The 12,311-nt window shown below is 43.1% G+C and overlaps 1 protein-coding gene across 3 annotated transcripts in view; it reads right to left on the bottom strand.

The window, feature by feature from the left end:
* Positions 1-11,257: 11,257 nt before the first annotated feature.
* The window catches only part of RECK (reversion inducing cysteine rich protein with kazal motifs), an 82,782-nt gene continuing 81,728 nt past the window's right edge, over positions 11,258-12,311 (bottom strand). For all 3 annotated transcript variants that reach the window (XM_055578525.1, XM_055578526.1, XM_055578527.1), the window contains one exon: positions 11,258-12,307. In XM_055578525.1, the coding sequence (XP_055434500.1) occupies positions 12,086-12,307 (222 nt within the window). In that variant the 3' untranslated portion in view covers positions 11,258-12,085. The remainder of the gene's footprint in view (positions 12,308-12,311) is intronic.

Below are 12,311 nucleotides of genomic sequence, written 5' to 3'. Positions count from 1 at the left end.
GGAAGGACTGATGTTGAAGCTGAAACTCCAGTACTTTGGCCACCTGATGTGAAGAGCTGACTTATCTGAAAAGACCCTGATGCTGGGAAAGATTGAAGGCAGGAGAAGAAGGGGATGACAGGATGAGATTGTTGGATAGCATCAGCAACTCAATGGACATGAGTTTGGGTAAACTCCGGGAGTTGGTGATGGATAGGGAGGCCTGGCGTGCTGCAGTCCATGGGGTTGCAAAGAGTTGGACACCATTGAGCGACTGAACTGCACTGAACTGGACAGCAAGGAGATCCAACCAGCCAATCCTCAAGGAAATTAACCCTGAATATTAATTGGAAGGACTGATGCTGAAGCTGATATTCTAATACTTTGGCCACCTGATGCAAAGAGCTGACTCATCTGAAAAGACCCTGATACTGGGAAAGATTGAGGGCAAGAGGAGAAGGGGGCGACAGAGGATGAGATGGTTGAATGCCACCACGACTCAATGGACGTGAGTTTGCGCAAACTCCAGGAGATGGTGAAGGACAGGAAAGCCTGGTGTGTTGCAGTCCATGGGGTGGCAAAGAGTTGGACATAACTTAGTGGCTGAACAACAACAGACTTTCTGATATTCCCCAAACATGTTCAGAGATTCCTCACCTTCTTGCCTTCCTTGGGCTATTTGTTCAGTCTGGTCTGCTGGCCCATCTCTGCCCATTCAAATCCTACCCTTCCCTTAGGGTGTATGGGTCCCTTCAACTTCCAGAGGTCTTGACCTCTTTTGGCCTTGGGGCAGTGGTCAGTACACACCTGGCACTAAAGAGACTTGGTCTCACTCATGGCCCCACCCCTGTGTGAGACAAGCAGGGAAATTAAGATGCAGCCTGGGTGAGATTCCCCAGAGTAACTCCTTATGGGGGAAGGGATTCAGTAAACCCTAACTGAAAGAAGCTAATTTTAAGATCTTTCAATAAGTGGGCACTGAAGTGGATTGACTTGTTGATTATAAGGGTTGATTTTTAAGTAAGACTGGGCACTGTCCTCTACTTCCTCCCCTGTGCCAGGCAAATAAGACCATTTATATTTGATAACATTATTTTCAAATTTCTATGGAACAATTACAAAGGTTGACCAAATATTAGGCCCTAAAGTAAACCACAATAAATTCCAGAAAGTAGAAACTATCCAGTTAAATTTTCTGAACACAATTTAACAAAAGATTAACTGATAATTTTTGAAATGAAAAAAGTCCTTCCCAGAGGACTGAAAGGTGAAGCCAAAAGAAGTGTTAAGAGATGAATGGCAATTAAGAATACTTGGTTAAGAGCCTGGGGCATGGCCTTGAAGTCATGTGCCCACGTCCATGTTCCAGCTCTGCTGCCCACTGACTGGGATTCTCATCCAGGTGCTTGAAATGACAGTAATACCTAACTCAGAGTTTTTTTTTAAATTAAATAAGATGATAACTAAAGCATCCTTTAAACATCACTTATTTGTGTGTGGGTAATATTTCACAGTCACAATTTAGATATGTAAAAAGGTCACTGTATAGATCTAGTCGAAATTCCGCTGATGGTAGAAAACTTAAACTTGCAAATTGACGGAAACTGTCACATCTACTTTAGTCTCTTGGGGATAAATATTCCAGCAATCCAGAATCTTCCCTGGTCCCTTGCTATGCCTCTGGGTCAACTCTTCTAGACTCATATTCTTGGGCAGGAGCACCTGTTTGGCTGAACTGGGGTCACATGACTTCCCACAAGCTTTCAGAAAGAGAACAGAGGAATGTCTGCCCCGCTTCAGCTTCCATAGTTAGATACGGGATCTTATACACTCAAATAGAGACCTCGCCACATGCTGAGCAGCCAGAACCCAGAAGATGTCTACCTTATCTTCCCTTCAACAAAAGGAAATTTTGTTTCTGTCCTAAATGTTTCCCCAGAATGTGCTGCACTCCATGATTCAGTCCTTCTTAGTGTCTAAAGTCTTATATTATTATAAATTCTTCCCTAAACTATGGTTTAAGATACATATAATGCTTTAAGCCCTTCAGCCTTTGGGTCTTGATCTGCAGTTCTGGGGAATAAAAAATTCATTGTAATCGTTTGATGGGTAGAGATCATGGTAGCTAGAAAAGTGGAGGAAAGTAAAACCTTGGCAGAAAGTCTCATTTTATTGAGTTATGCTCTCTTTATTACTGTTGGTAGAAAATATATGGGGGGGACTTTCCTGTTGGTCCAGTGGTCAAGACTTTGCCTTCCAATGCAAGGGGTATGGGTTTGATCCCTGGTTGGGGAGCTAGGACCTCCCATGCCTTGGGGTCAAAAAAGAAAACCCCCAAAACAAAGGACAGAAGCAATATTGTAACAAATTCAATATAGATTTTAAAAATGGTTCACGTCAAAAAAAAAAAAGATTAGAAAAAAGGAAATCTATGGGATTGTCAGTTGTTTAAAAAGAGAAAATAAATAATGCTGGGCCAAAGGAGTTAGACAAGTTATAAAAAATAAAGAATCATAAAAAAATGTTGAATTCTAATTAATGAATAAATGCTGAAATGTTTAGGGGTAAAATATATTAATGTTTGTAACTTACTTTGAAATGCATAAAGTATAAGATGTATGGATAGAAGAAGAGATGGATAAATAGTGATAAAGCAATTAGCAAAATGTTCATTATAGAATCTGGACAGTGGTATATGGATTTTCACTTTCAAATTGTCTGCCAGTTTGAAATTTTCCATAATAAAGTGTTCAAATTAACTGAATAAAGAAATTAATATAGATAAAACAGAAAAGTAGCAGAAGTGAAAAAATATATCCTAGAGCTGGAAGATATCAAATAGATAAATTTCTACAAAATCAAATCAATAAAAAAAAGTCTAAAAAGAGGAAATTCAAATGTACTACATTAATAATAAAAAGAGGAGGTAACCTCTTTTTAGAAAAATAGTATCTACTCTCCACTAGTAGATTTTCTGAATTGGGCAATTTTCTAGGGGAAAAAAAAAAGTATTTAAGAAGAGAAAAAAATAAAAATGAACCAATATGGTCATTAAAAAAATGAAAATATGACTGCTTACCCAAATAAGAGCTGGACCCAGATAAGCCCACAGATAAATTCTATCAAAGCTTTGAGAGACAGATGATTCTGGTACTATTTACATGTTCTAAAGCATAGAAAACCTTCCCCTCTCATTTAATGAAGCTAAAATGATCCTGATTCCACAACCTGAAAAATATAGCAAATACAAAAAAACATTATGAATATAAATATCAATGTCCTAAATAAAATGTCAGCAAGCTGAATCTAGAAGCATATTACTAGAGTAAAATTTATTTCAAGGCTATTAAGAAATATATTCATAAGTCAAAGGAAAAATGTCATTTAAATGGATGCAGAAAATACCTTTGATACAATTCAATATCCACTAAGGAGTTTAAAAAAATCTGTTTTCCCTTAGCAGAATCAAGAGAAACCTCCAGAACAAATAGTAAAACATCATACTTAAAACATCATGCTTAACAGTAAAACAATGGGACACTGCCATTAAAATAAAGAACATAAGGTTTCTTGCTATCACCACTGTTATTCAACACTGTCTGGGGAGTTCTAGCCCATACTAGGGCAACAAAATGATGTAAGAGGTATAAATATTGGTAAAGGAAGAGTGAAGTTTTAATTATGGCTTCTTCCTAGAAAAACCTAAGAAAATTCATTAAATTAATATAAAAATCTTCAAATGATAGCCAGGTCCAAGAATAATATTTTTAAGAATCAACTTTTTCACATGGCATCAATACCTAGTTAGAATGTTGTTGTTGAGTCACTAAGTCGTGTCCGATTCTTTGCGACCCCATGGACTGCAGCATACCAGGCTTCCCTGTCCTTTATCTCCCAGAGTTGCTCAAATTTATGTCCATTGAGTTGGTGATGTTATCTAACCATCTCATCCTCTGTCGCTCTCTTCTCATTTTGCCTTCAATCTTTCCCAGCATCAGGGTCTTTTCCAAAGAAATGGCTCTTCGCATCAGGTGGCCAAAGTATTGAAGCTTCAGCTTCAGCATCAGTCCTTCCAATGAATATTCAGGGTTGATTTCCTTTGGGATTGACTGGTTTGATCCCCTTGCAGTCCAAAGGACTCTCAAGAGTCTTCTCCAGCACAATTTGAAAGCGTCACTTCTTTGGGGCTCAGACTTCTTTATGGTCCAAATCTCACATCAGTAAATGACTACTAGAAAAACAATAGCTTTGACTAGATGGACCTTTGTTGGCCATGTGATGTCTCTGCTTTTTAATACGCTGTCTAGGTTTTTCCTTCCAAGGAGTAAGAGTCTCTTAATTTTATGGCTGCAGTCACCATTCGCAGTAATTTTGGAGCCCAAGGAGAAAGAAAATCTGTCACTGTTTCCACTTTTTCCGCATCTATTTGTCATGAAGTGATGGGACCAGATGCCATGATATTCATTATTTGAATGTTGAATTCAAAAAAGCCAACTTTTTCACTCTCCTCTTTCACTGTTAAGAGGCTTTTTAGCTCCTCTTCACTTTCTGCCATTAGAGTGGTATTGTCTACACATCTGAAGTTGCTGATATTTTTCCTGGCAATCTTGATTCCAGCTTGTGAATTATCCAGTGCAGTATTTCACATGATGTACTTGGCATAGAAGTTAAATAAATAGGGTGATACATACAATCTTGTACTCCTTTCCCAATTCTGAACCAGTCGTTCCATGCACGGTTCTAATTGTTGCCTCTGATCCACATACAGGTTTCTCAGGAGACAGGCAAGGTGGTCTGGTAGTCTCATCTCTTTAAGAATTTTCCACAGTTTGCTGTGATCCACACAGTCAAAGGCTTTTGTGTAGTCAGTGAAGCAGAAGCAGATGTTTTTCTGGAATTCTCGTGCTTTCTCTGTGATCCAACAGATGTTGGCAATTTGATCTCTGGTTTCTCTGCCTTTTCTAAAACCAGCTTGTATATCTGGAAATTCTCTGTTCATGTACTGCTGAAGCCTAGCTTGAAGATTTTGAGCATAACCTTACTAGAATGTATCATGGGCGAAACCTTGATTAACAGCAGTAATAGCAACTTACTTTTTTTTAAGATTTTTTTTTTGATGTGGACTAGTTTTTAAAGTCTTTATTGAATTTGTTACCATATTGCTTCTGTTATGTTTTGGTTTTTTGGCCTCGTGGTATGTGGGATCTTAGCTTCCTGATCAGGAACTGAACCTGCACTCCCTGGGCTGGAAGGTGAAGTCTTAACCACTGGACTGTCGAGGAAGTCCTGACATCAACCCATTTTAAAAGTACCCAAGTATGGACTTGTTTCACTAGGCACATGATCAAATTCATTTTATTACGAGGATTATGTCGCTTCCTTACATGTGACAGCCTTGTCTGCTTTAGGAAGAAAATGAATATGTTGAGGAGGGTGCTTGCTCTTGGGCAGCTCCATGCTGACAGGGAAGGTGAGCTGGATCCTGAGCCAGAGGACCTTTCTGGGTCATTCTTGGGGAGTTGGGAAGAAACTCTGGGAAATGTGGCATGAAGAACGGCCATGAGAGGAGGATGGAGAGGAACTGTGGAGGCTGCACTCAGTGGGACCCTTCCAAAAGTTTAAACCAAGAGGCCTTGCCATCTTGGGGTGTGCTAGAATGAGGGGGCAGATACTGTCACATCTTCCCTCCTCTTACAAGGTACTGCCCTGATCTGTTGTGCTGGTGTCTTCTTCTGCTCCACTTCCTTCCCTAAATCACTCTGTGCCCTGCGGGGAAGGCTGACTTGCATAGTTGCAACAGGATCCCTTGTCCTCTGGCTTCTGATGGGGTTCAGCAATGGGCGGACACCCGAGAGAGGGGGAGGAAATGCCTGCTCCATGCAGCAGTGCCCTTGGCTTCTGGAAACCACTTCACCATTTTGTGCCAAGAGGTGTTAACAGCCCTGTGTTAACAGCTCGTGCCCTGTACTCTTCCTCCGGTTTCTTACATACTGCTCACACCTTTATCAATAGTTCCTTTATGAAGCCTTCCTCAAATTATCCTGATTTGGGTGGGCCACCTGGGTCTTGACCTCCTGCTGGGTCTTGACCAACATGAATGCCTCCATGACTCCTCCCTAAAACTGTGGCTCACATCTCCAGTCAAGGTCAGTGGGAGATTGTCCAGGGAAGACAGCCCTCAGGAAGGGGACCTGGAGAGGTTCTGGCTGAGATGAGGTTTCCACCTGTGAACCATCAGGCAGGGAAGTGTCAATCAGCAGGCAACATCCCCAATATGAAACCAATGTGCTGAGTTAACCACCTGTGCCCCCAAGCACAAGGAGAAAGGACCCTGACCCAACTGGGTACAGAGACGGTGGTAGAAAGATTCCACTCTCTCTAGTAGGGGCAGAGGGAAGACGGTGCACTGAGGGTGACTTTTTCCTGTGTATATTTCCAGGTTTGGGGGGAATACACAAAGTTATTTTTCACAATAATAAAACAATAAATTTCATTTAGGAGAAATGAAAGAGTGGGTGGAGCTGGGGGCAGGGGTGTTAGGAAGCTTCCCCATGTGAAGGCTCCTGCCTTACCCTTGCCTTACCCTTACCAGCCTCACTTCCTGAGAACCTAACCTGACCTTGGACTCGGTATATGCCCTCTCTGTGCACCCTTTTGCTGTGGGCCAGTGAGAGAAGCAGGTGGAGGGCGCTGTGTAGACTGTCACACAAAGGGCAGGAGGGCTGTGTCCATTACTTTTATGATCCCTGTTGCTCCTTGGACCTGTCAGACCCCACCCAGGTGCCTGCCTTGTCAGTCTGATCTGACACTGAACCTAGTTCACTCGGGCCACACACAGTGTCTACCTTCAAGGAGCACTCCTGCTTGGTTGGCTCCATCCCTGAGGAGCACAAATCCTGCCCAGCTGCCTTGTGCCAGGGAAAGCCCAGACCTGGCCTCTGGCTTGGCTCTGATCTGACTTGCCGTGTGACCCCGGGCTTATATTGCTTTCCGGGCCCACTGCCCTCTGTGTACAAAATGAAAGTCTGCTGGACTGGGGAAAGGAATTTCCCTAGGAATGATTCTGCAGCTTTCCCTTTCCCTCGCCTGGCAAAACTCACAATGCAGCTGGGAGAAAGGGAGAGAGGACCAGGCCTCTGGTCCCTTTGAGAAATACAGTGCCTTCTGTGGGAATGTGTGGGTTTGACTTCCACCAGCCAGGGTTAAAGGAAAACCATTCAATCAAATGAAAGAAAATAAAATGTCTTCTATGGATTTTGTGTGAAGGCCATCAGTGTTGCTGGCAGGTTTAACTTTCTTCCCAAGGTGCAGGTGAAACAGACCCAGGCCGAACCCTGAAGGAGGGGGCAAGTTCCAGGGAAAGCTGGCACCCAGCCTGGCTCAATTAATGTTTCCTCAGTAGAGTCCAGGATGTTCACAGGACAGAAGAAGGGAGCATGAGATAACGAGATCAGTGGGTGACCTTGAAGGTCTCTCCAGTCACTGAGGCTGGGTGGCCACGGTTCTATGCCTGGGAACTATCCCAGGCAGTATAGCTGGGAGGGCAAGGCCAACAGCTCTGGGTGCCATTCCGGCCTGGCAGCCTAGGCTCCAAACCTGACCTGCCTTATGCTTCCTCTCACCAACCCTTCCCAAGTCATTAACTCCACTGTACTACCACTGGGACAGACCCAGGGCTAATGAAGCCCTGCACAGCCTTCTGTCTGCTCCTTATTAGATTTTCTCTCCCACTCCTCACACTTCCCACGGCACACTGCCTTGTACAATTAGGTGACCTACATCTGTTTTGTACAGGCTAACCACAGCTGAGGGCAAGACCACTCACCTCTTGGTTGGCAAACTTTCTTACTAGAAATGAATGTTCCAGGATTTGTACTGAAGACACCCTAATGTCTGTGACTAATGCCACTAGTGACATTATGACAAGCTCACAGACTCTGAGATGTGAGCCTTGCATATGTTTGTGGCAAAAAGACCATCCCTTCTAACCACCCTATTCTTGAGCAAACATCTAGTCTAGGCTGGAGGAGGTGAAGAGGCCTTTGCATTGGATATGGGATGGACGTTTTAAAATAACCAGGTCAGAGGCCTGAGGAATGAAGCAGGGCTGTTTAAGTAACTGGAGGAAAGCACTAAAGTTATGAAATCAGACACTTGCTACTATGGGGTTTCACTACCTTGTTAGTGAACTAGATGCAGTTCATGGGATCACAACGAGTCAGATACAACTTAGCAACTGAACAATCACCTAGTTAGAAACACCTATCACAGCTGGAGGTAGTTAAACAAAACTTTTCATATCTATACTCTAACAAGTTGAGACTGCCCCAAACTGACTTTATCTTAAGGTGAATGCTGTTGGCGGCCTTGGCCGACTTACTCTTGCCCTCTTGCTCCTCAGATTGGTTGGGGCAGCAGTGTGTTGCCTCTGACTAGCCAACCAGCTACGGCCATCCTGCTCCCCTTGGCCAACTGTCTAGTGTTGGCCAATACTACCCAGTCCTGGGCAAGGAGATGCCCAGGACAACTGTTGAGGGATTTCTGAGAAACATTTTTTTATTCATAAGATACGATGGCAGCAAAGAAGTTACCATGACTCTAGTGCCCTTTCTTCCTACTCAGAATGCTGTGCCTGAAGCTGGGCTTGTCACCACCACCAGGAGACCATGATGGAACTGTGGTCTCTTTACCATGAACATCCAATGAGGATCTGGTGGCATGAATGACACACATTTGCTGTCCCTGGTTTACAGTAAATGATGACTTATGAGAGACCAACAATTTAGTGTCACCCTGTGACAATCGAGCCTTAAGCCTGGATCCTCTGTCCTGGAGCCCTTGGGAAGACCCCTGACAGAGCTGGTTGTGGAGTGAGGATTCCAGGAGATAAGAAGAATCCTTCCCAAGTTCTCCTACTTCTTTTTGCCCTGATTAAAAATGTTTACATTCATCACAGTCTCTCCTCTCCATTGCCATTTTTGCTCTGAAGATGATTTACTTTATTACCAGTCACTTTGGATAACTCCTTTGTTTAATAGGTCTCTCGTACAAAGCACCCTGTTGGCTGTCCTTGGGCTCTGGTGACTAATGGTTTGACAGTTCCAGGTGGGCACCTGGCCTGAGGGTGAGGCACTGTTGTGTGCTCCCAGACTGACTAACGGCCAGTTAGAGAGATGTATACTCCCCAGAGGACACATCTAGCAGCAGCCTTCTTCTAGGAACTGAGTCATTTCCTGTGAGAAATCCATTCTGTCTGGTTTAAGTGGGGCTGAAGCTCCCCTGACTTTCCTTCTCTGCCAGAGGTGGGCATATGACCCAGGCCAGGCCTATGACCCTCTTAGGGTCCACTCCTGCCCAATTACTTCCCGTAGGCCAGACAGAAGGTTATTTCCTCTGTTTTCCTAGTGTCTTAGTTTCATTACCCATGACCTTATGGGAGCCTCTGAACCTTTCTCTGGAGTCCACATTTCACGTAGTTATCTCATCTGCTAAGTTGTCCACCTCCCCCAGAACCGCTTTCTCCAGACTTCCAGGTCCTCCCTGCCTCTAGCTCCTGGCAGAATTACAGAAGGGCAGGGCCCACATGTCTCTCTTTCGCCTGTGCCCCCTGTCTCCCGCAGAGCCTCTACTAGCCTGATACACTTGGACAGAGCTAACCAGCAGGGGCTCTGTCCTGCTCTGAGGCCACTAACAACTGGTCCCCAAGGCAGCCTGGCTGTGCTCACCACAGCCACTGGCTAGTGAGGAGTGCCATCTCCTGAACTGACTGGACCTGGGCTTGTTTCGCCTGTGACTACCTATGGTCAGAGTTCTCAAGACTGTGATTCTGTTCTTGGAGCAGGACCAACCTTTAGGTCTTTTCTTCCCTTGATATTGCCCCCTCTATCAAACCCAAGCACCTCTCTTATTTCTCATTTCCTTCCCAGACCAAAAACTTCTACTGCCTTTTTAATAAGAAATTTAGTCATTCCTGGCTATTGCCCTATCCTGATGAGAAAGGGCCTCTGCAGTAGACTCTCTCATTGTTCAAAATACTCATGGTCTGCCCCAGCTTCTTCCCTTCTTCCCCGCAACACACAGATACACACACATACACAAGAGGACGGTATGTTCCTCGCTACCTTTTGGAGTCAGGGGCGGCCACGTGACTTGCTTGGACGTTAGCCGTAGGCAGAAATGACAGTGTCATTTCTGAGCAGAGACCTAACCACCAGTTGTGGTTTCCTTCATCTCCTTCTTCCCTTTGTGAGGACACTGCATGGGTCCTGGAGTGAAGACAACAATGAGAAAAAGCAGAGCAGACATGTGACGGGAGCAAGATGGAGGTTTGGGGCCTTAGCCTCAGCCGACTGATAGAACCTCTCAGGCCCTGATCAGCTGGCCCTCTGTCTTCACAGTGCAAAGTTCTCTCTGTTCTAGGATATACCATAGGGCTGAAGTATCGGGATGAACCAGCGGGGAGAAGAACTGCCTAACCTACTCCTGGTCTTGGAGTGCCTGAGCTCTCAGTCCTGAAGAAGCCGGGGTCTTTGTCCTTGACCCTTCTGCCAAGAACATGCCAGGGTCTGTTCTGACCAGCTCTGTCCCAGCTGCTCTGATTTCCCACTTTTGAAGTAATCACACTCCCATAACTTCTTAGTCAGAGCAAAGGACATGGCTCGCTGAAGAGTGATCAGTGGTTTCATTCTAAATGTGCGCTTTGCTTAGAAATACACATAATCATATAAAATTATTTTATTAAAATAGAAAAGCTTTCCAGTATATTGCATTGAAGAGATTTATAGCAATTGCAACAAACATGCTACATCAGCACTGAGAAATTCTGAAAGCTTTAAGTGCCCACTTTTAAACAACATTTTGGTATAATAAGCATAACCCTATATCTTTCAGAGGGTACATATATATAACACTGAGAAAAACACTTCATGTAAATTCTAAGTTTAGGTGCATATAAACAAGAAGTATTACACTGAATAGCTTATTTAAAACTGTGAAACACATTCAAAGTATTCAATTTCTTAGACAACATGCAAACATTTTAATACTTAGATTGACACTTTTAAATATATAAACCACACTTCTTTATAAATCTGTATCAAAAAAGAAAAACAGAACACTTACCTACATTGTGCATATCACAAAAAACAAATGTGTCTTCATGAACGGAAAGTACTGGGTTAACACACATGATTGTCATTTTACAAATATGGCTATTCACCTTCTTCATAATAAAATAGAAAAATCATGTATTATTTACATGAACTACTAATTATTTCACTTTTTGGCAATTACATAAGTAGCAGCAATTGGTTTAAAGGTTAATGTTTAAAAACTCAACATTTAACTTGGATGATACCAAAAGATATTCATCTGTTAATATAAAAAATGCATAATACAAGATGCTTTGATGCAATATAACTTCTCCCTTTCACAGAAGTCACAGACACACTTTAAGAACCACTGAGACTATCACTTAGGTACAATATATCATGTGAGAGTGCCATTTACTTAGCCTGCTTTTGCTTACTTAACACATTAAATGGATTCTGAATTAGATTTCTATAAATTAAATTTGCCTGATGACTTATATGAATTCCAAAGACGCCTTATCTTTTTCTCATACTCTAATAACAGTGGCTCTTCACTGTGACTCGTCACTTCTAGACAGAGTAGGGAATTATCTGTAAACAAACACACACGCACTAGGGGCACCCTAATACTGAAAGAACTCTGAAATGAAGTTTCTGTGATACGAAGTCCATAGTTAAAGTGAGCCGTCTTTCTAAAAAGTGATCATCTCATTTATCAATGATATATAATTTGTTTTGGGTGGGGGCAAAATGTAAATTGTAAGGCAGTCAGTGATCCACCAGAAGGAAACATCCTCTTTTCCTTAGTATTTGGAAGAATATATTGTAACACTTGTAGAAACAAGGCAAAACCCTTACTAATACTGGTAATTAAGAAAAATACTGTATGGTGAACAGAGGTTAGAGATGACAAGTGCTTTACCTTGGTCACTATTCAACTACAAACCAGCAGTCCTATATGTTTTTTCCAAAGTAAGAAAATTAGATCAAGGACTATTTTGCAGTTTTCATGGGCATCAGTTGTGTCTCCAGACCCTGTGGAAGGTGAGGCCCAGGCTGAGGAGGAAGAGGCAGGAGTGATGGGGAGGCCGGGCCCTGGGGGCAGCTGAGGGCATGCTGCTGGAGACCTGCACCTGGGAGATGACCAGGGCAGACAGAGGGACGTGGGCCGCCAGAGTGGGGCTGTCAGAGTTGATAAGAGATTCGATCTTCTCTGCTTCCTTATTGCAGGCCTCAATCTGG

Source organism: Bubalus kerabau, chromosome 4 (genome assembly GCF_029407905.1).
Source record: "Bubalus kerabau isolate K-KA32 ecotype Philippines breed swamp buffalo chromosome 4, PCC_UOA_SB_1v2, whole genome shotgun sequence".
In the NCBI taxonomy this organism is placed as follows: domain Eukaryota; kingdom Metazoa; phylum Chordata; class Mammalia; order Artiodactyla; family Bovidae; genus Bubalus; species Bubalus kerabau.
This window is presented reverse-complemented; position numbering and strand designations above follow the sequence as displayed.